General features: G+C 36.4%; 1 protein-coding gene and 1 long non-coding RNA gene across 2 annotated transcripts in view; both read right to left on the bottom strand.

The window, feature by feature from the left end:
- The window catches only part of LOC147656380 (uncharacterized), a 59098-nt gene extending 56357 nt beyond the window's left edge, over positions 1 to 2741 (bottom strand). Inside the window, exon 1 of the long non-coding RNA XR_015294539.1 lies at positions 2290 to 2741. This is a non-coding gene — a long non-coding RNA (uncharacterized LOC147656380). The remainder of the gene's footprint in view (positions 1 to 2289) is intronic.
- Positions 2742 to 3330: 589 nt separating this feature from the next.
- LOC100866774 (uncharacterized) overlaps positions 3331 to 20266 on the bottom strand; it is a 47251-nt gene continuing 30315 nt past the window's right edge. Inside the window, exons 2-4 of the mRNA XM_003694992.4 lie at positions 14089 to 14261; positions 5754 to 5957; positions 3331 to 5273 (exon numbers count right to left, since the gene is read on the bottom strand). Coding sequence (XP_003695040.1) covers positions 4536 to 5273; positions 5754 to 5957; positions 14089 to 14261 — 1115 coding nt within the window. The 3' untranslated portion in view covers positions 3331 to 4535. The remainder of the gene's footprint in view (positions 5274 to 5753; positions 5958 to 14088; positions 14262 to 20266) is intronic.

Consider the following 20266-nt stretch of genomic DNA (forward strand, 5'->3'; position numbering starts at 1 on the left):
AGAATTAATTCGTGATAAATTTAATTAATATTTGAATAATTAAAACGTTATATTATTCGACAAATATATTACTCAATCCTCGGATATTCTACTCCGAATAATATCCAAAAAACGTGTTTTCCACGCCGGAAAATAAATTCTGAATTTAAATCCACGTAATCTAAAATTTTTGTATATAGAACACGAGGCATCCAATTTTTGCAACCATTATCAATTTCATTCCCCATCACGATGAACGGACCCCGGTATACTGAGGGGCGCATTCGCGATTGTTCCAATCGAAACTCGGCGAATTAAATTCATAAATATTTATTAAAAAATCCGGCTTGTTATAATCGACACCGCCACACCGGAAGCGTTAAATAAATATCCGTTTTCTCGTGAATAATAATTGCATACGTGGTCCGCGTGTCCAAATTTTCACCGCGAATTCCAACCTCGTTTCGCGAAAATCAACGAAAATAAGTTATGTAATACATAAAAAAAAAAAAGAAAAAAAAAGGAAACGAAGAATAAAACATATATGTATATATATATATACATATATATATATATATATGTGTATGTATAGATAAAATAGAAAAATAAAAGAGATGGAAAGGAGAAAAAGAAGAAGGAGAAAAAAATTTGTCGGTAATCCAAAGTAAAGTGGCATGTATAAAATTAACAGATCGCGCGGTTTGTATGTAAATTTGATATACGACGACGGAAAGTTGATATATCATTTTATATGCATATTCATACAGCGAATTCATACAACGGCCTCGGTATTTGTTTTACGAGCACGCCTATGGCTCCATTATTCTTCCTATTCAGGGAATTTATAAACGGAAATGTCTCTTTTAGTTTCTCTGTCGCATTTTATCAAACGTATAAAATCGTATTTTTCACGGTGAAAAAAAGGAAAAAAAAAAAAAAAAAAATATTCGCTTCGTATGGTCGCGAATATCGCGATTCGAAAGTTAACGATTGTAAAATTGGTAAAAAACAAGAAGGAGGAAAAAAATATTTATTAAACATTATCCTATCTATGGTAATTTAAAGACAATGGGAAGGAATCTGATTAACGAAGAAATGTTGAAACTTTCTGTTCGACTTTCACGATTTTCGTTACTTTTGCCTCTCTTTCGAAACCACGAAAATTGTGCAATTCGTACACCGCTAACCGGTCGGTTAAAGTTATGCTAATTAAGTTATCAGGATTCATTCGGTTTCATTCCAATTAATTTCTGCCATTTCGTTTAATAAACAATCGCAGTTATCCTGCTTTCACGCTGATGAATCTTTAAACGTAATTAAATATAATCCTACATATGTGATATCCCGTGTTATGACAACGTATTCACGATGTGATAAACAACGAGCGATATAATAAATTCGGGAATGTAGTAAATTTTATTAATACGTTGGTTGGATATAAATATCGTGATATTTTCCCGTTTTTATCAATTCTTGTTGATCATGTTTAACGAAACGTGTTAATTCTTGCAAATTTTTCATATTTTTATGAAAATTTTATTTTAATTTCGAATGCATATTCAAGGCAGATTTACGATGCATTATATGATATAATATACACGTAAGGTAAGTGTATATTCAAAATTTCTTACCTCATTTAATTCCTGATTTCAGTAATTTCTTTAGAATTGAATAATTCTGTAGAATTAAAGTAACATGTTTTATTAATAAAAATTTAATACGAGTCGTAAATTTACAACTTACGATATTTATAATTCCTTTTGAAAGACAATAATAAAATCGATTTAAATTAAATGAAGTTTTAAAATGTTTTATTGAAAGTGATAAATTGTTCCAATTTTAACTATAAATTTTTTATAAATACTTATTTTCAAAGTTTTTATATAATAATAAATAATATATTAATTTTGAAGATAAATCATGAAATAAATTGAATGCATCATAAATCAGAATAAATCACTTGATGAATTATCAATAAAAGTTCCAGATTTTGTGTTCCAAATATGTAATAAAAATTTTATGATTAATTGTTCGCTTATTATTTGTATATTCATTTTCGTTTATATGATATACAAATAATCGCTAAAAAAAATAGCATTTTTAATTTTGATATGAAAATTTTTTATTCTAATATTTGATTCTCTATTAAAATTAACCAAAAATTAATCAATTTACATATCAAACAATAATATCTAAAAATCTTCCGAATAAGAAACAAAGAATTAAAAATTTTTTGTATATAATATTAAATTATTCGCAAATATAAATCTATTTGCAAATATTGCAAAAAAATTTTTAAACATTACTTACAATTCTGCTACTTTTTATCCATAGTTTCAGCACCTTAGCGACCTCTTCAACCTTCAATATCCCGACGCCATTGTTAACCTCACTATCACTCTATCACTATCATTCTTTTACCACGTGTTCCTCAATTAATTAATCATTATTAGTAATAACGAAACATTTACACGATGCTCGTTAACGCAAACAACTCTAAAAATAATGTCCTCTTCGATTAGATCAACGTAACGAGAGTTGGAAAAGAAACGAGTGGAAGTCGCGTCAATTATCCTCTCAATTCTCATAATTATACTCCCGCGTACAAGAATCGAATTAATTATTACTTAAAACAATTGATCAATGTCGGTAATTGTTTGTTAGAATTATATTTTAATCACAAATTGGATGCGAATTAATTTTATTTCGCGATTAGAACTTCGAAATACGACGTAAACACGGCGGTAGTCGACGAAAGACTAAACGAATCGAGTCGGTTCGACGCGACTTTGCCATTGTTTTGATCGACGAATATCGAAGAATTTCAAGGTTTGTTGATTACTGCCGTGTTACGTGTATCGAAAGTACAGAAATTAATCCGTGGAATATAATTTTTGAGAATTATGAAAGAATCTCGCGTGTTAGACTGTCCTCGCGCGGAATAAAAAAATTGATTATTAAAAAATATTCTATTAAATTTTAAACGACGTACGTTTAACGAATTAAAAAAAAAATATATATTTTTGCCAAAAATAATAAAAAGACATTTTTTAAAAATTCTTTTTATACAATAGTATCTCGCGTTAAAACATTTACAGAAATGTACTAAAAAAAAAAAAAAAAAAAAAAAAAAAATAGAAGAGATACAAGTTTCAGAAAAAATTTTTATAAAAAATATTAATTTTTTATCAATTATCTGGAATCGTAAATTTCTAAAATTATTTATCTTTTTCAATTTGTAGAAAAAAAAAGAAAAAAAAATCAACTTACCTTTTACATAAATAGATGAAGCTAGCACAAAAGAGGAGAGAAGGAATGGATGATGGTGCACATTTATCACACGATACTATGTAGTGTTGAGAATAAATTAATATATTTGAAATGAATATACGGTAGATACTGTCTCGCATCCCAAATTTTATGGCATCTCATAACATCTCCTCTCTCTCTCTCTCTCTCTCTCTTTCATTCTCTCCCTCTCTCACTTCTCCTCTTCACTCTCCTTATCGATCTTCAACATCTCTGTCCATCTCTCTCTCTCTCTTTCTCTCTCTCTTTCTCACAAAATGCACTCTTGCACGACGAATAAAAAAGGAAGAAGAGGAGATATATCCCGTAATTCAGCTTTGTACCGCTTCTTTAATTTCTCATCGGCATGCCTCCACTCAATGTCTAAAACTTTCGATTTAATCTCTATTGTTATATACACGCGTGCCAGGCGAAAATCTCTATTGCTTTTTTAAATAATATCCGCGAATCAGACGAACACTGGGAGGGGTATCGGCTACGAATCAGATTTAAATAAAACGGAATCGTCCATACTTTCGAGCTATTTACATTAAATACACGCGCAGTCTGTCGCTCTCTTGCACACGCATCCTTACTTAACGTAGTAACTCTCTCTCTCTCTTTCTCTCTCTCTCTCTCTCTCTCTCTCTTTCTCTCTCCCCGTAGACGTAACATTTGAAGAAGAGAGGGAAGAAAAGAACGATTCATCCGTGTGTTTTATTGCACATTCTCGTCTCGATCTCCACACTCGAACACGCAGGACAAAAGAAGAAAGTCAGAACCACGCAATGACACGCAGTCTCAACGTCACTCACGCACTCGATGCAGATATGTCGAAACTGATATAAGCTTTCCTTTTTCCTCACGTTTCGATAGAGGAAACTCAAACTAGTCTAGTCGATCGAATCACCGTTTCTCCACAAAAAACTCGTCGTCTCTCAACTTTCAAACTTCTCCAAACTTCATCGATCGGCGTCAACAAAATCGTCAACAATCGTTTCCCCGAAACGAAACGAAACGAAACGAATCCACGCTCCACGTTGATCACGCTCTGATCCATCAGGAACTCTCGTTCCAATTTTTTAGAACAGATAATACAATTGCTATCCTAAAACTGTGACAAACTCTATCTTCCGTCTCGTTGTTCTCGATAATGTTCCTTAATAACGTCCTCGCGAAACTGGCCCGTCTCTTCGTTGTGTTCCAACATCGAAACTCGAATCATTCGCCACCACGTACGAACAGAAGAAACACGGATTCTTGGCTCACTACGTGGTGGATGGCGAAGTTGGAACCGAGATCGGTGACGTCGGGCTGATGGACTCCCTGCCGTTCGACAGAGTGGGCGTCGACGCTCTGTATTCGTTGTGTACAACACCAGGGGTGCTGGTTCTGTTATTACCCAATAGACTATCGATGGAGAAAGGGTTGAGCCTCTTCCTCTCCTCCCTCCCTTTCACAGACAGGTCTATGCTACTGCTCTGCACCTCTTCCTCGCTGGTCTGTTGCCTGACCGACGTTCTTCCAGGGTTGTTCGTTGTTTGACGAGGTCCACCCGCACTGTTGATGTTCACCAACTCTCTCCTTCTTTCGAGAAGGGAGCTCAGGCCCCAGTGATGGATCCCTTGCTGATGATTCAAGTGGTCCAGGTTCAGGCTCGAGTTTGGACTTTGAAGACTTCCCGCAACCTGGTTCACCGATCTTCGAGGATCGTTCTGATCGTTGCCACCGTTCCCTAGTCTCGAGTAACACTCTCCATCGATGGATCCATCGGCGGTGGAGTCCACCCTCTCGCTGCCACTCTCGCTGCACGAATCTAAACCACCGACCACGTCTATCTCCTCGTTCGCGTCGTTACCAGAGCCCGACACGCTGCTGCTCTCGTTGTTGTTGCTCAAATGGTTGAAAGAGCTTCCCAGGCTTCCGTTCAGGGAGTTTCCGCCGGATGCTGCCGCGCTTCGGGACTCCCATTCGGCTCGAAGGGTTGAGAGGTCGACGGTGATTCCCTGGAACGAGAATATTGCGTTCTTCTCTTCTTCCAGTTTTGAATCGTTCGATATGAAGATATTTATTTGGAAATTGGCACGGACATTCGATGAAGATTAGAGATTTTATTTAGAGAGAATGGTTTGCTTTGTGCGATTACGAGGTTGATTTGATTATTCGTTTTTTTTTTTTTAAATATTCGAAAGTGTGAAATTAAATATTTGACAGATAACTATAGCTATGAGATTATTTTAATTGGGAGAAAGTGTAGAATCGAGGTAAGGAAATGATTTATGTTATTGTTTCTTTTTTTTTTCTTTTTTCCTTTTCTGAAAATTCTTTGAAGATCGAAACGACAGTCGACAAATAAAAAGGAAAGAAATTACATTTAGATATTAACGATGAAATTATTTTTTTTAATAATTATTTTTTTAACACGCTATCGAAGTATTAAAGTATTCTTAAATGTATTTGAGAAAGTAGATTGCATTAGTGATTACCTTTGCAGCTAATTTCCTCTGCTGTCGTTCAAGAGCTTTCAGCAATTTCTTCTGCCGCCTTTCCCTCTCTTTCCTTCTCAACTCTTCAGGTGGAATTGGTTCGCCACTACAGCTCTGAGGATGAGCGTTGTGCGCCGGCCTTCCTGGACCCTTCTTCGTATGCTCCTTCTTCCTCCACTTTGCCCTTCTGTTCTGGAACCATACCTGAAAACAGACGAATAGAATCTGATTATTATCTGTCCTGAAGAGAAAGCACTCTTGACGAAAAATATTTCTAAAACGAAAATGAAATGTTTGAAAAATGATCCTAAATATTTATATTTAGAAATGAATATTCTCCGAGAAATAAAAAATTTTGGAAAACTTTTGCTTTTCTTAGACCAATTAAACAATATTTCTTAAATCTTTACCCATTTATTTGGAAAGAAAATATAGATTTCGTAAAATTTAATTTTCGAAAAGAAATCCAAGTTATTCCAAATCTTGACCAATTCTTTGAAAATTCAATTTTCCGAGAATTAAAAAAATTCCTTTCGAAACGCGAATTTTCTCAAAGAAATGAAAATTTTCCAAATTTTCCAAATTATTTCGTCTAAATTCCTTACAATTTTTCAAAATTTTTGTACACATCCCTCTCACCCCCTCCTCCTGCTCCGAAAATCAAAAGAAAATTCCCGAGAATTTATCATCTTTATCCCGAATAATTAAAAGCACGTCCAACAGTGGGTCCGGTCACAACGGTTAAATATCGGAATTACACGAAGGAGGGCAACCCTAGCCGAGGAAGCAACGACCCCCCGGGGTGTCTTGATTCATGGCGAGTTTCAACCCTTTGCTCGCGTGAACGCTCGCGGCGCAAAGCACGATTTAAAGCCGGCGTGAATTTCAACCGCTACTCGTTGGCCAGGCAAAAGAAAAGGCACGGAAAGAGAGGCGTAAGGGGTTTGAAAAGGTGGTTGAAAAGGATGAAGACATTAGTTGCGGCTGTTGGCCGGTATGTGGCGCTGTTCTCACGCGAGCCACAGATCAATACACCCCCGCCAACCCCTGTAACGCCATCCGCGTGTCACGTGCCCTCACGATTTCTTCGCCGCCCCTTCTTCCTTCCACCCCCCTCGACGGACGGGACGAGATCGAATCGGTGGAAAGATCGGATTGCCGCACGCGCAGCTGGCCATTTTTCAACGGGGACGTACCTTCTTGCCTATAAGGAGTTCGATGAAAGAGTTTTATGGGGCCGAGTTTCTCTGGAATGGGATGTCTGTTATCCGATCAATTGGGAAATAATTTCTTCCATCGCTTTCGTTATACGTTCAGCGTGGAAATAAGGGAGGGTGATTGTAATTATAAAATAAAATTTAGTGATTTATCTATACTCTTTTCTGTGAGAAGGAAAAATTAATTATACGGCTACTGAGCTTGCCAATATGCCGAGATAAAGATGAATTAGAAGAGGGGAATGATAAATATTTTAAAGTAATTTTGTGAATAGAATTTGTTTGTACAAATTGTAAATAAATATTGGGAATATTTCTGATGGAATAGTATTAAAATTGTTATTTTAAACGTCGATACCGAAAAATAAAATAAAAAAGAAAAAGAAATATGGAAATATTCTTTGAAATTGAATCATGCATAGAGTAATCATGCTGTGTAAAAAAAAGAAATCGTTCCGACCGACGTTTGATAACGCATCGCATTATGCAGTTATAAATTTATTATCAATCAAATGTCATCACCGGAAATAATAAACATTTATTAATTGGTCAACGTTATAAATATTATTGGAATTTTATTCAACGTCGCATAAAATGAGATAAATCATTGTCTAAAATTAAATACACTTATTCATATTCCGTCCAATCATCGATAAAATGCTTTGTAACGCAACATTAATAAAATTGAAGAAAGGGAAATAAATAAAGAAAATAGGGAGAATGAAAATAAACAGAATGTACATAAGATCTCTTTTAACAACTTTGAAGAAAAATATCTTTTCTGATAAAGAAGGAGGGAAACATGGTGGAATAATAAATTTATCATTCCGAAATATCATAATTATTCATCGTATACATTATTTTTGAACAAATATATACGAAAGAAAATGTTAAGGATTGCATATTCTAAAATTGATAATTCTCGTAATAATCTAATCATTTGAAACATATGCACAGAATCAATCTTGTAATTTTAATTTTTTCCAACACTTTACGCGAAAGAAAATTTCATTCCTAACGATTAATCCTTTTTCTTCTTCTTCTTCTTCTTTTTCTTCTAATTCTTAGATAGAACGTGTTAATTAATTTCAAAGTTTTGGTCAATATCCAATAATGTTTTAGGAAAAAGCACGCATAATTTTTCAATAATTCTTTAAATATAATTTTTTCTATTTCATGAAATAACATTTCATTTCCATCAACCTAACATTATCGGCATAAATCACGTTGAGAGACGTTTCAAGCTAATTACATCTACCAGTTGTGTCAGATATCCGTGAAGAAATATACGGCATATTTCCCTATGCATTTTCAAGGATATCCACGTTTTAAGGCGGTTTTCTTATCCGTACAGCCATTTTATGGACACTTCTCTCGAGGAGCAACGTGGTCGTAAACCGTGGGCCAGAAAAAAGATGTTACACGTTTAGCATCAGTCAAAGCGCATGGTAATCGATGGAGTAGCTTGTTAGTGGTTATCAGTGGCGATAATTTCTGACGAATCGTGGTAATAATGCCGAAATAACGATTTCTGCTTCGTAACTCGGACCAGCTGTTCTGTCACGTCGTTCTTTCCATTGATAATGATGAAAATTGAAACATCTGTGGTGCACAAGTACAAAAGTTTTTACAAAGTGATATACTTTACGGAGGGGAAAAAAAGGAGAGAGAGAGAGAGAGAGAGAGAGAAAGAAAAATTTTGTAGCATTCGATTTCCATTTCTCCTCTCGATCGTTTTTATTTATTACAAACGTTTTAAATAAATTTATTCCCTACTTTATTTGAGAAAAAATATAAGTTAATAAGTAATTATCATTTGGTTTAAAGATCATTGTGATTTTAATCTTTTGTATTTCTAATTTTTTCAATTTCTCTCTGCCCCACAGTTAATATTACATAATAAAATATTATATACATCTTTAAAAGTTTCTCTCAAGACATTATTTCTTCTTTTATCTTTCATTTTTATTACACGCTATTCATTACCTAAAATAAAATTTAGTTTCGGGAGAATCATCGATTAAAATATCATTGGCAAGGACATTGGACATTAATTTAGAATTTTTTTTTTTTTTTTTTTTTTTACATAAGTAAAAGCGTAAAAAGAAAATAATTCCGAATAAAAAAAGAAATTTGACACTGCAATAATTACCATGACACCAGGCTAATTAGTATTCAGTCCGGACGGCTCGGTTTATTACACGCCACCAATTCGTATGCAGGGAACGTAGAACGCGTCGTGCGTTCTGTCGAATCGATTTACGCCGACAAAACAAAGAAATCTCATAAAATGGCAATATATATTATACAACTGCTAATTAACTCCGGATAGAGGAAAGAGGATGATTAATTTTTAAACGGTGTACATCTTTATCGAAATCGTGTCAATGTTCTCGTACTTGGATAATTATTCTCCCAAATTTTATCATAGACGTTTTAATTTTTATTACATAATCGAGATGCAAGAAAACTATAAAATATCTTCGAATATTCAGATATATTCTAATTATTAAAAACGCTCGAAGAAATATCTTCAAAAATGTTTAAAAATTATCCCGTTCAAAAAACATCTAAATTCTATAAAATATGTCGCGAATTTCAAAATAATATTTCAAAAAAATTTACATTTAAATGAACAATTATCGTATTCGTATAAGAAAGATAAAAATTAATAATTTATATTTTACAGAATCGCGATATCAGGATAACGCGATCAAGAAAGATTTGGAAAATTTCCAAATCGTTCTCCTTTCGACTGCACTTCACAATTATTAACAACAAAATGAACCGGTTCTGACACGATATCGTAAACGAATAATGAAAAAGAGAGAGAAAATCGGTGTTCGTTCGTGTTGTTTGCCGTTCAATTGATTTTTAACCAGCATCTCTTCCTTTGGCTCCCTGTTTCGTGTTCACGACAGATCTTGTGGAAGGGAAGGGGCAGGTTGCCGTCGATGGTTTTTTCAGTAAATATGATAATGATACCGCAGCATGGCCCCGACGACGCGTGGAACGATCGACAATTAACGAGCACGATATGCTTGCCCTTCATTTAAATATAAACGTAGCATGGTGGACGAGAAAATGGCGCTTTTTCGACGAGTTCTCTTCGGGCGATTACTGTCTTTGAATGGATCCCCATTTTTTTTTTTTTTTCATTTTTTTTTGAGAAACCTTTCTTTTACATTTTCGTTTCGATCCTGCTTTATTAGGGAATTCGTTTCGTTATATATAATTAATTTTAACGAATGAGAATTGAATTTGAAAGTGTAGAAAATATAGAATATTGAAAATATTCAACGTGAGAGTCAATATTTTTATTTTTCGAATCTGAAAATTCAAGAAATTTTTTTTATCTCTTCGTTACTTCTTGTCAGGTAAATAATAATTATCAAATTTTGGATAAACGTGAGAGAGAATTATCTTATATAAAATTACAAAGGAACAAGATTCGAGATTCTTTCTTTTATTAATCTTTTGACAGAGGATGTTATTAATATCAGCAATAATTGCATTTGTACGAAATAAGATAAATACGTGTCACGAAATTTCTCAGAAAAATAATAATATATGCACGTGTATTATATATATATTTTTTTTACTTTCAACAATAATAAATTAAAGGAAAAATACGTATATTTCACACAAACATCAATATCCTTCGATCGAATAAATAACAGTTATTAAATTTCTTCGAGTAAGTAAATTGTTGGACCAGTTCTGGTTCAAAACTCGAAAAGCGAATAAATAAAAAAGTAAGTAAGTAAGAGAAATTACCTAATTTAAAATACAGATATAAAGCCAGCCGCAAAATCCTCGATAAATTATCTTACAAAGAAATTCATCTATTCAACTACTCTAGAAAGTCGTTGTGTGTATGAAGCATAACTGACTTATATACGTTGCAATTTATTTCTTCGAATCTTCATTCCTCACGCTTAATACCATTATATCAAACTCGAACATTTTACAATACAAAATTTATATCGTATATCTCGTATCACAAAACATTCGTAAAGATTGATTCCAAAATAACATTATCAAATAAAACCTATAAATCCATTATTACACGCTCTACATATATTCACAATATTTCTCTATCCGAAATAGAGAATTCCTTTCATAAAAATAACATAATAATTTATCTCGGTTAAAAACTCGCGCGTAATAAATTAAGAAACGGAAGAACGTTTTCGCGAGATCGAAGAAACACAAGAAAATCAACAACAAGATCGCTTTCTAAACGAACCCACCCACGCCCAGGCGTCAAGAGGAAGCTGACAAACCCGTTTAAAGTCACAAAACGCGGGAGTGTTCCGACTAATGAATTCGTCGCGAGATCGAGCGAGATACCGATCGTTTCCAACTGCCACCCTTACCGAAAGCCGACACCCACGTGATAAACCGGCACGGGTGCCGCCAACTTCCAAGACCAGTTGCCCACGTCTAAGCGTGTCGTCGCTTTATCTACGCTATATATATATATTTTTAAAAGCCTCAGAACCAGCATCCGCGCTAGAGGTTATCTGGCGCGGCCATCGAATATCTAATCTGAGGACAGTCCCTTGGAGAAGAGGCACCGGCTGCCTCTCTCGTGACATCGTGTCACCACGGTTATCTCCTCCTACGGATCGATCCCTGTCATCGACGTAGATCGGTTTTCAGGCCCCCCTCTGCTCGAAAAGATCGAGTATACGTGTTTCGCGCGCGGTGATTTCAACGCCTGGTTTCGCGTGTCGCTCGTTCGTCGAAATGGAGAGAATAGAAAATATCTGATGAGAATTTTTTTTTTATTGGAAAATAGAATATATTTGTGATTTTCCCCCTCGACACGATTTTCGATTTTAATATTCGATGTTGTTGTTCGTAATTGTAATTATTAATTATTTTATTGGGTATAAATTGGAAATTTCTAACAATGAATCGAGAACGTAAAACGGTCGATTTTTGAATGGAGGAACGGTTGAGAGAGAAGGAGGGGGCGATTAAATGGTGTGTGGAAGGGAGAAGAGAGGCTCGATTAATTGTCGGAAAGAACGATTGCGCTATTCCGCGACACACGAACCGTATCTAAGCGTATAAATATAAATATCTTATCGATTGGGGGAAGATATGAGGGTGGCTTCGTGTCCGATGGGCCGTGAAATTGAGGGTCCACCCTTCGTTGGGTGCCACAGAAAGGACTACCATTGTGTCACGGTGTCGGTTTATAATGCTAACAATTCTAACTAATCGCGAATCTTTCCACCAAACAACTGAATGCAACCAGCTTCGAAACGAACTTCGTTCACAACTGAGAATATTATTCAAGATTTAAAGACAATAAAAAAAAAGAGAGCAGGAATAAATTTAATCGTGGAATTTAATTCGAAGGTGAACGATATACGTTCCCGATCCTGAATTTCACTTGCAAAGGAGAAAATCTATTTTTCATTATAATGCAATGTGTTTTTTGCGAGGAAATAATGTGTAAGGAACCACCGTGAATGATTTTAAAAAATATGGTCTGACAATTAGAAGCGAGAAGCATCAGTGATTAACGTGAAAAACGAGCACCAGTCATGAAGGCCGATGTTAAAACGCGTACGATTCCTTTTCTTTCTTTCTTTTTTTTTTTCTTTTTTTTCTTTGTTTCAGTTACATGCAATTCCACGACTTTCACGGAAAACGATTCGCGTGGTTCGCCGATTTATCCGGTCATCGAGCTTCCGGAAGAATAAATTAAGAGTGTGATATCGTTCGCTTTTTTATATTTTATTCCACGACTTAATGTTAGACGGAGACACGTTAAACGAGGAGAGGAGGAGATTCTTCTTTTATAAAACGATAAAATTAGCAAGAAATAAATGTTTTCTCGCCAAATCGATTTCGCGGCTGACAAATAGTTGCTTTGCACGGAACGTCTTATTATACACGTACGCTACACTGCAATAATATCAAGATACTTATATTATTATTTAATTAGAAAAAATAAATAAACAAAAGTAGAAAGCATTTAATTATGTAAATGTGGAAATTGATATTTTCTACGTTGTGAAATCGTTACGTATTCTAAGAAAGAAAAGTCTAAGAAAGTTTAAGAAACAACTAGTATTAAAACTCATTAAAATAAAATAATATTAAATTCGAATTAATAGCAAAAATTAATACCAGATATTACAATGTTTTAACAGATCCGAATAAACATTCCATAATTTCACAAAAAAAAAAAAAAAAAAAGAAAGAATCAGGTAATTTTCGAAACTCTTTCCAGAGACGTTTTAGAAAGGAACAATGGCGTCCACATAAAAATCAGTTCATTATTCAAATGGACACGGTCGACGAGTCGAAGTCCTTGGGATAGATGTTCCTCGGTTTACTACCCTCCAACACACTGGACGGTAAGGTAACCGCACTCAGAATCGAGCAGATGGACTAACTACCCTCGGGAGAGCAGCTCGAGGGCCGAAGGCACCGAGATCAAACCGCCCCCGTGTCGTCTGTCGGGCATCAACCCTCGAAAAATGACGGCGTACGCGCCTATAAATTCTCGCCTATCGAAACGGCCGATCTGGGATGTCGGATAATGGTACGCGAAACGTGAAATCAGGTCGCGATAAAAGTGCACTTTTTCCTATTCCCCCTCCTCCCCCCACCCGAAATTTTTTTCATAAATTCCTCCATCTTATCAATTGGAAATTTCGTTCGAATTTAAATTTTTTCGAATTTTCTTAATTTCCCCAAATTTTGCAAATTTTACCTTTAAGCGATTTAGGGTTCTTATCTTTATTAGAGTCCAACATTGTCTCTTCCCTTTTCTCGGGAAAATGTAGCTACTTTCAATTTCCCCAATTTCTTTCCAACGAAATTTAATTTCAATCGTCAATTCAGATTTCGAATTCAATAAATTTCGAATCTCTCTAATTTAAGAAAGGTTGACGCTATACGAATCTGACGAACCATTTTATTCGCATCTCCCCGAGTAATATTTTTAATAACCATCGAATTCGTTAAATTCCACGGATCCATTAAATTCTTTCAACCCTTCGCTTCCTTTTCAAAGAATCGGATTGCACTCTTTTTTCCCCTCAAGAAGGATTACATCCTCAGGGATTCGTAAAAGGAATACATGTACTTACCGCTACGCGGCTCTCTTTCAACTCGAGTCTCACAGCCAGAGCTTCTCGCATAAACACATCGGGATAATGACTCGAGAGAAATGCCCGTTCCAATTCCTCCAGTTGCCAGCTATTGAAGTTGGTCCTGCTCCTTCGCCTCTTGCTTCCACCTTCGTCCGATTCCCCATCGCAACCTGAAATTGAACGTATGCATCACGTTAGAATCACGAAGATTTTGAAGAAAAGTGTTGTTTAAAGAAGAGCCACTCGTTCAATTGGAATGAATTTTTCTTCCTCTGAATGGTTTCCTTCCAAGTGAAAAAATATAGGACGTGTGAAGAATCAATCGCCATACCTTCACCCAAATGATGCTCGAAACCTTCGTCGAACATCATTTATCGAATTATTCGAGAAATCTTAATAATTTTCCTGTACGTTAGAAAACTTAGGACTTTCCCTAATTACCCTAAGAGAAACTTTTAACTAATCTTTTACCGAAGAATCGCAATTAATAATTGTTCGAGAAATTTATATACGAGGAAGAGATCTGCATCCTCTCGATTCAATTCAACGTTTCTTTAGAAAAGTAATCGCAAAGAGAGAGAGAGAGAGAGAGAGAGAGACCTCCACATAAAAGGGAGAGGCGAGCGAAGATTGAAGCCTTATCGTCGCGAAATTGGTTCGAGGCATCGTATCATCCCGGCCAATCGTCTCTCAGATAAGTCTCAGAAAACAGAATCCCGGGCATATTGAATAAACATGGAATTTCAGTGATTTTACGAGGACCCTCGTCCACCCTCCAACCCTTATCCGGGCCGAAGATCTGCGGATCCACGATTGTTTTGGCAGACATCTCTCCGTTCCCCGAGCATACAAGAGCTGATACGTATGCTAATGCAGGAGAGGCGGAATTGAAAAAAGATCGGCAATTATGATTGACTCGGCAATAAGGCCGCCGTTATCTCGATCAGGAAATGAAATAGCACGAGACGAAACGTTCCTCGAGATCGGGATGATTGGAAAGGAAATCGAGTTGACATGTTTATCCGTTTACATTTACGCGGCTTCGCTATTGCGACTTTGTGCGAATTTGATAAAAATCTTCGATAAAATTTTTATCGAATCAAAAGAATCGGTAGAAATAGGAGAATTTAATTGATAAAAAGTTTATAAGAGATCTTGGAAACCTCATAACGTGTTAAATCTTCGTCGATTTAACAATATCCCTCGAAGGAATTCCCTGGTCAGAAAAATTAACCCAACAAGAAAAAAAATAATACAATTTATTAGAATTATTAATTTCTAAAGTTCCAACCTCATAACTTCATTTCAAGATTCTATCGAAGCCAACCCCCTAATTATCTCTTTGTAAAAAAAAAAAAAAAAAAGTCGACAAAGTGTTAATCTTAATCTCCATAAATTCAATTTTCCTACAAACGCGATATTCAACTCAAAAATCCAACCTTTACACACACATACACACACACCTTTATCACTTTACATTCGCGAAACGAATTGAGAAGCACGTTGAACGCGCGTAGATCGGCGGAAAGGCTGACGAGGGTAATTTTTCTTCCATCGCGTACGTGGCACGGTATTATTATCGGAAACGGGTATCAAAGTTGATAGATGGCGCAGGTAGCGCGTTAAATAATTTATGAGAGGACGAGTTAAACAATTTTCGCGTCCACCTCTGATCGTCCTCTCGATCTATCCTCGTCCCGAATCAGAATTTCTCCTCCTTTCCTCCCTCTTTCGGAGGAAGAGGATGATACCTCGCTGATAATGTGGCCGGCCGCGTTAATGAACCTGACACGAGGATAATGACTCGGTTAATTCGAGCGCGGTCGAAGCGTGACATCGGCGTTGGACACAATGATCGACCGATCGTCCCGTAATCGTCGCTTCCGTAAATGGTATCTCTCGATTTAATCTAAGAATACGAATCGACCGTTCGTTTGCTGGCCGGCCGAAAGAAAATACGTAATTGAGAGGATTATACCAGAGAGCAGACGCCATTACTGTCGACCGACTTTTGCTGCATCCTCGACCGGATCGATAGCTGCCTTTGATTCCAGCTGATCCATCCTGATCGCTTTAATTATTTTCATAGATGGATTGAGATGTTTCTCGGATCCCGTTTCTCCATTCGAAACAGTGTTTCTCAATCTTGCTCGATTTGTAAATAAATATAAGAATGCACGCATTCGTTCTTTGCGAATAAAATTAAAATTTTTCCTAAAGAGAAAGAGAAAGGAGAAGGATGAAGGAACGTTCGAAGAAATCTTGATTTAAATTTTTTCAGATTAAAAAGGAAAAAGAGTGAAGAAATTCACACGATCGTAAACGTGTACACTTTCCTTTGCATGAATTTCCATAAAGTTATATATATATATATATACCAAGTAAAATATCGACGCGTCACTTTCCCCTTTAAGAAATATAGAAAAGAAATTCATCCTCCGTTCGGAACCGGCTGTTCTCGACCACGTATAATTTTACATTCGAGACGCGTCCTTACGCTTATTTCCACGGATGAAAAAAAAAAAATATGGAGAGGGAGAGGGATTATTTACGTGGAAATCTGCATCGACGAGTCCTCGATCCCCTACAATGTTAACCGTACCCGCGCACACGCGTGCGTGTGCACACGTATTCTCACGTGTGTAATAATTTCCTAGTTACACGTTGGCGTAACTGGTCCTGGAAAATTGGCGTATCCCCTACTCCGGAGGGTGCACTTAAAAGATCTAAGCAGCCGTAATGCCGTGTGTTTGTCACAGGAAACTCGAGGAGTCGCTTTATAATGACGAGTTTCGCCGTGTTATGACGGATTATGAATACAAATTATCCTTCGGCGCCAACATCGTTTTAATGCAAGGGTAATTTATTACTCCTAACTCGTCGAGCTTCGTGCCATTCATCGTATCTTTCTCTTCTTCTTTTCTCTTCTTTTTTTTTTCCCCATAATTTTTATCATTTCTATCCTTTTTTTTCCCTTCTCCTTTGTTTCAACCATGATTGAGTCCACGTTTAAGCTAATTGTCATCGCGCGCGAGAAGCAATTCGATACCGGGAGGGGTGATCGTTAAAAGATTGAAATGTCTTCGTTCAATGAGGATTACGATGATTTTTAGTATTATCTGAGATGAGGAAAAAAAGATGCATATGAATTACCGTGTAACACGGTTTTATTATACGCGTGTTACGAAGATGAATAGATAAAGGAGACACTTTGGATAATCAGCGGGTTTCGTTAATAATTCTTGAATGCGATTGCTTCTTACTATTCTACGATCGTTTGCGCGAAACGACCAATTTCTACAGGCATTCCTTCCTTTTCATCGTAATCGGGATAAACATCTCACGAATCTATGAGTGAATTACGAGCGAATACAAGCGCAGACGATTTTTTTGGGGGGGGATTATCAATGGACAGCGTTACAAAGTAAGAGTTTAAACACTGAATGAACGATTTCACGGTTTATCCTTTTATCGTTTTAATCGACGATGATCTTGTTACTTATGCTTCGCGATTTTTATGCTTCGATTCAATCTCGCGGAACAATGAATCGAGCAATAAACGATATTTAATTAATGAAAGGAGAAGTTGATTAATTTCTCAATTTCGCAAATGATATTAATTTATTTTTTATAAATTTGTGATTCATTGTAAGATAAAATAAAATTATTATTTTATCATTATATCATTATTCGTTACGAAGAATATATTAATTACGCGCATAATATCACAATAATATATCAATAAATTTCTATTCCAAATTCAATCGTGCATAAATAACAGCGGGCATAATAATTCTTATCCTTCTTACACATTCGATCGATGAATGCGGCAATCCATCAACCGAGCACACAATCGAATCTTATTCAGCGAAAGAACAAAGAATCCGAAACAATGGAAAATGAAATCGGTATAGGATAATTCTCGGCGATCGTCCAAAGATTAAAAGCGTGCTCGCGGCGAAACGTGTCACGAATATAAATTTCTTTTCATAAGGAAAGAACACACGGACGCTGTCCAGCTGCTATTTATTGCAACTTGGGTCATCGAGGCTCGCCCAGTCTCCTTTTGGTATCCCCTTGTCCAATTAAGATTTACCAATCGACGATAATGTTCGCGAATCGGCCGTGTCTCGTCGTTGACGGGAGAAGGCAGAAAGGAAGGGAAGAGGAAAAAAGATCGCCCAGTCGAGCATTAATCAGCGTAATTAGATGCTATTTATCCATCGGTTAATTCACTCTTTCCCTCTCTCTCTCTCTCTCTCTCTCTCTTTCCTCCTCGAGAATGGATATCGATCGATCCTCTCATTATTGATAATCTGTAATAAGTGGACGATTCAGCTGTACACGGTGGCACACTCTCGTGAAAAACCGCCTCTTTTCCCTTCTCTTTTTTTCTTTTCGTAGTGCAAGATTCGAAATTTTGCTTTCTCCCTTTTTTCATGAGTTAATGAGTTAATTTATACGCTTTGGCCTGGAAATAACGCTCTTCAAAGATTCAAGAGTCCCGTTTAAACTTCAAAATTACTCGAATTACAAATCCATTAAAATCCATCCACAGGAGAAGATCCAGCCACGAGTTAAGGTTGAAAGTTTTAACCCGGCCGAATTGAGCTGGCCAGGAAAAACGGAATAAACGCGTTTCGAGTCACTGTTATTAACATCTCTCTAGTGTAATAATAATAATAAGAACGAGCGGGATTTCCAGATTATAGAAGAAGGAATAAAGAAGAAACGTAGAGAGAAAGAAGAAGAAGAAAAGGAAAGAAGCTACCGGTAAGGAATGCGCCGTCCAATAGGGATTAAGTACCGATTCCTTGGTCATTGGTGCCAATTCGGCCGGCCCTGTCTGGCTTCCATTTCCACGCCGGCCGAGAAACAAGACATCGGCGGTTTTCGAAGGGAAAAAGGGCAGCGTGTAGGGTCGCGTGCGTCGTTAGGGGGCCCAACATGGCCGAAACGTATCATCATGCAATTACGCCACGCTAAGAACGTAAGCCGGCCGTCGCGTACACACCGTTGACCGCCATAAACGCGCACGAAATCCTCGCATAGTCCTCCTCGGGTATATAATAATAATCGATCCTCGATCCTGGACCGTGAACGTCTACGCCGGCTTCCATACAGGTTTTTCGTAATTCCTCGCTTCGAAATTGCGGATATCGGGATCTCTGCCGTTTCTCCCTTTGCAACTGGTTTTTTCTTTTTTTTTTAGGTTAGGTTTCTTACTCGAGGACTCGATGCGCCATCTTTTTATCGCGAATTTTTAGGTTAGCTCGAGCGAGCGGGATATTTATAGCCTTTCTAAGTACTTCTCGATTCGTTTCGCGATTCGAGCGGAGAATAGGTTGATTCGGAAGGAAAGTTTCGGAGGAATTGTGTTCAATTTTTGGTTAATAATGGCTCATGGATTTCTCTCCACAAGCGTCGATTAAATTAAAATTACATACATATATATATATATACACTTGTAGTTAATTTTCACACGATGAAATCGAAATTTAACAACAAAGATACCGATTATCGTGGATTATTCTGTAAAATCAGAATCATCAAAGATTCCTATTCAAAGGTGACGATCAAAATTACGATTCACAAACGAAATTTCTCGGCTCGTGCTCGAATAGATCCAATAATAATTCAAATGAATTAAATTTCTTCGTAATTATTAAAGTTATTCCCAACAATTTTACATTATGTACTCTATTAAATATATATATATATTAAACGTATTAAAACTTTCTCCTCTTATTAAAAAATTTATTATCATCGTTATGACCGTCCCAATTTTCTTCATTTCGATCGTCACGCTGTAACGCCATCTTTAAAAGAGGCACACGATGCGTCAATGGAAATCTCTCCCGCGAATGAAGCGAGAAACGATTCGGTTTCGTCGTCGTTTCGAGAACGTATCCAGATCCAGGGCTCGTGATGGAAATTACAATGATTACCTCTCGCTTTCCGTCAGACGCATTAACCGTAATAACGCGTCCATAAAGAGTCTTGAATGTGTGTGGGCTGTCATTTAAAAGCATCAACGAAAACGTTAATTTCCCCCGATATAAAAAACGAAATTGCCCCTTTTCACGAAATCCTGATGAATTGCGCGATTAATATCGTTCAATTGTTAAAAGGGGTCGGCGCCTTCAAATTTTCATTCACCGGTCACTGCTATTAT

The sequence above is a fragment of the Apis florea genome, unplaced genomic scaffold, assembly GCF_048593485.1.
Source record: "Apis florea isolate Af1SG1 unplaced genomic scaffold, ASM4859348v1 contig_3791_pilon, whole genome shotgun sequence".
In the NCBI taxonomy this organism is placed as follows: domain Eukaryota; kingdom Metazoa; phylum Arthropoda; class Insecta; order Hymenoptera; family Apidae; genus Apis; species Apis florea.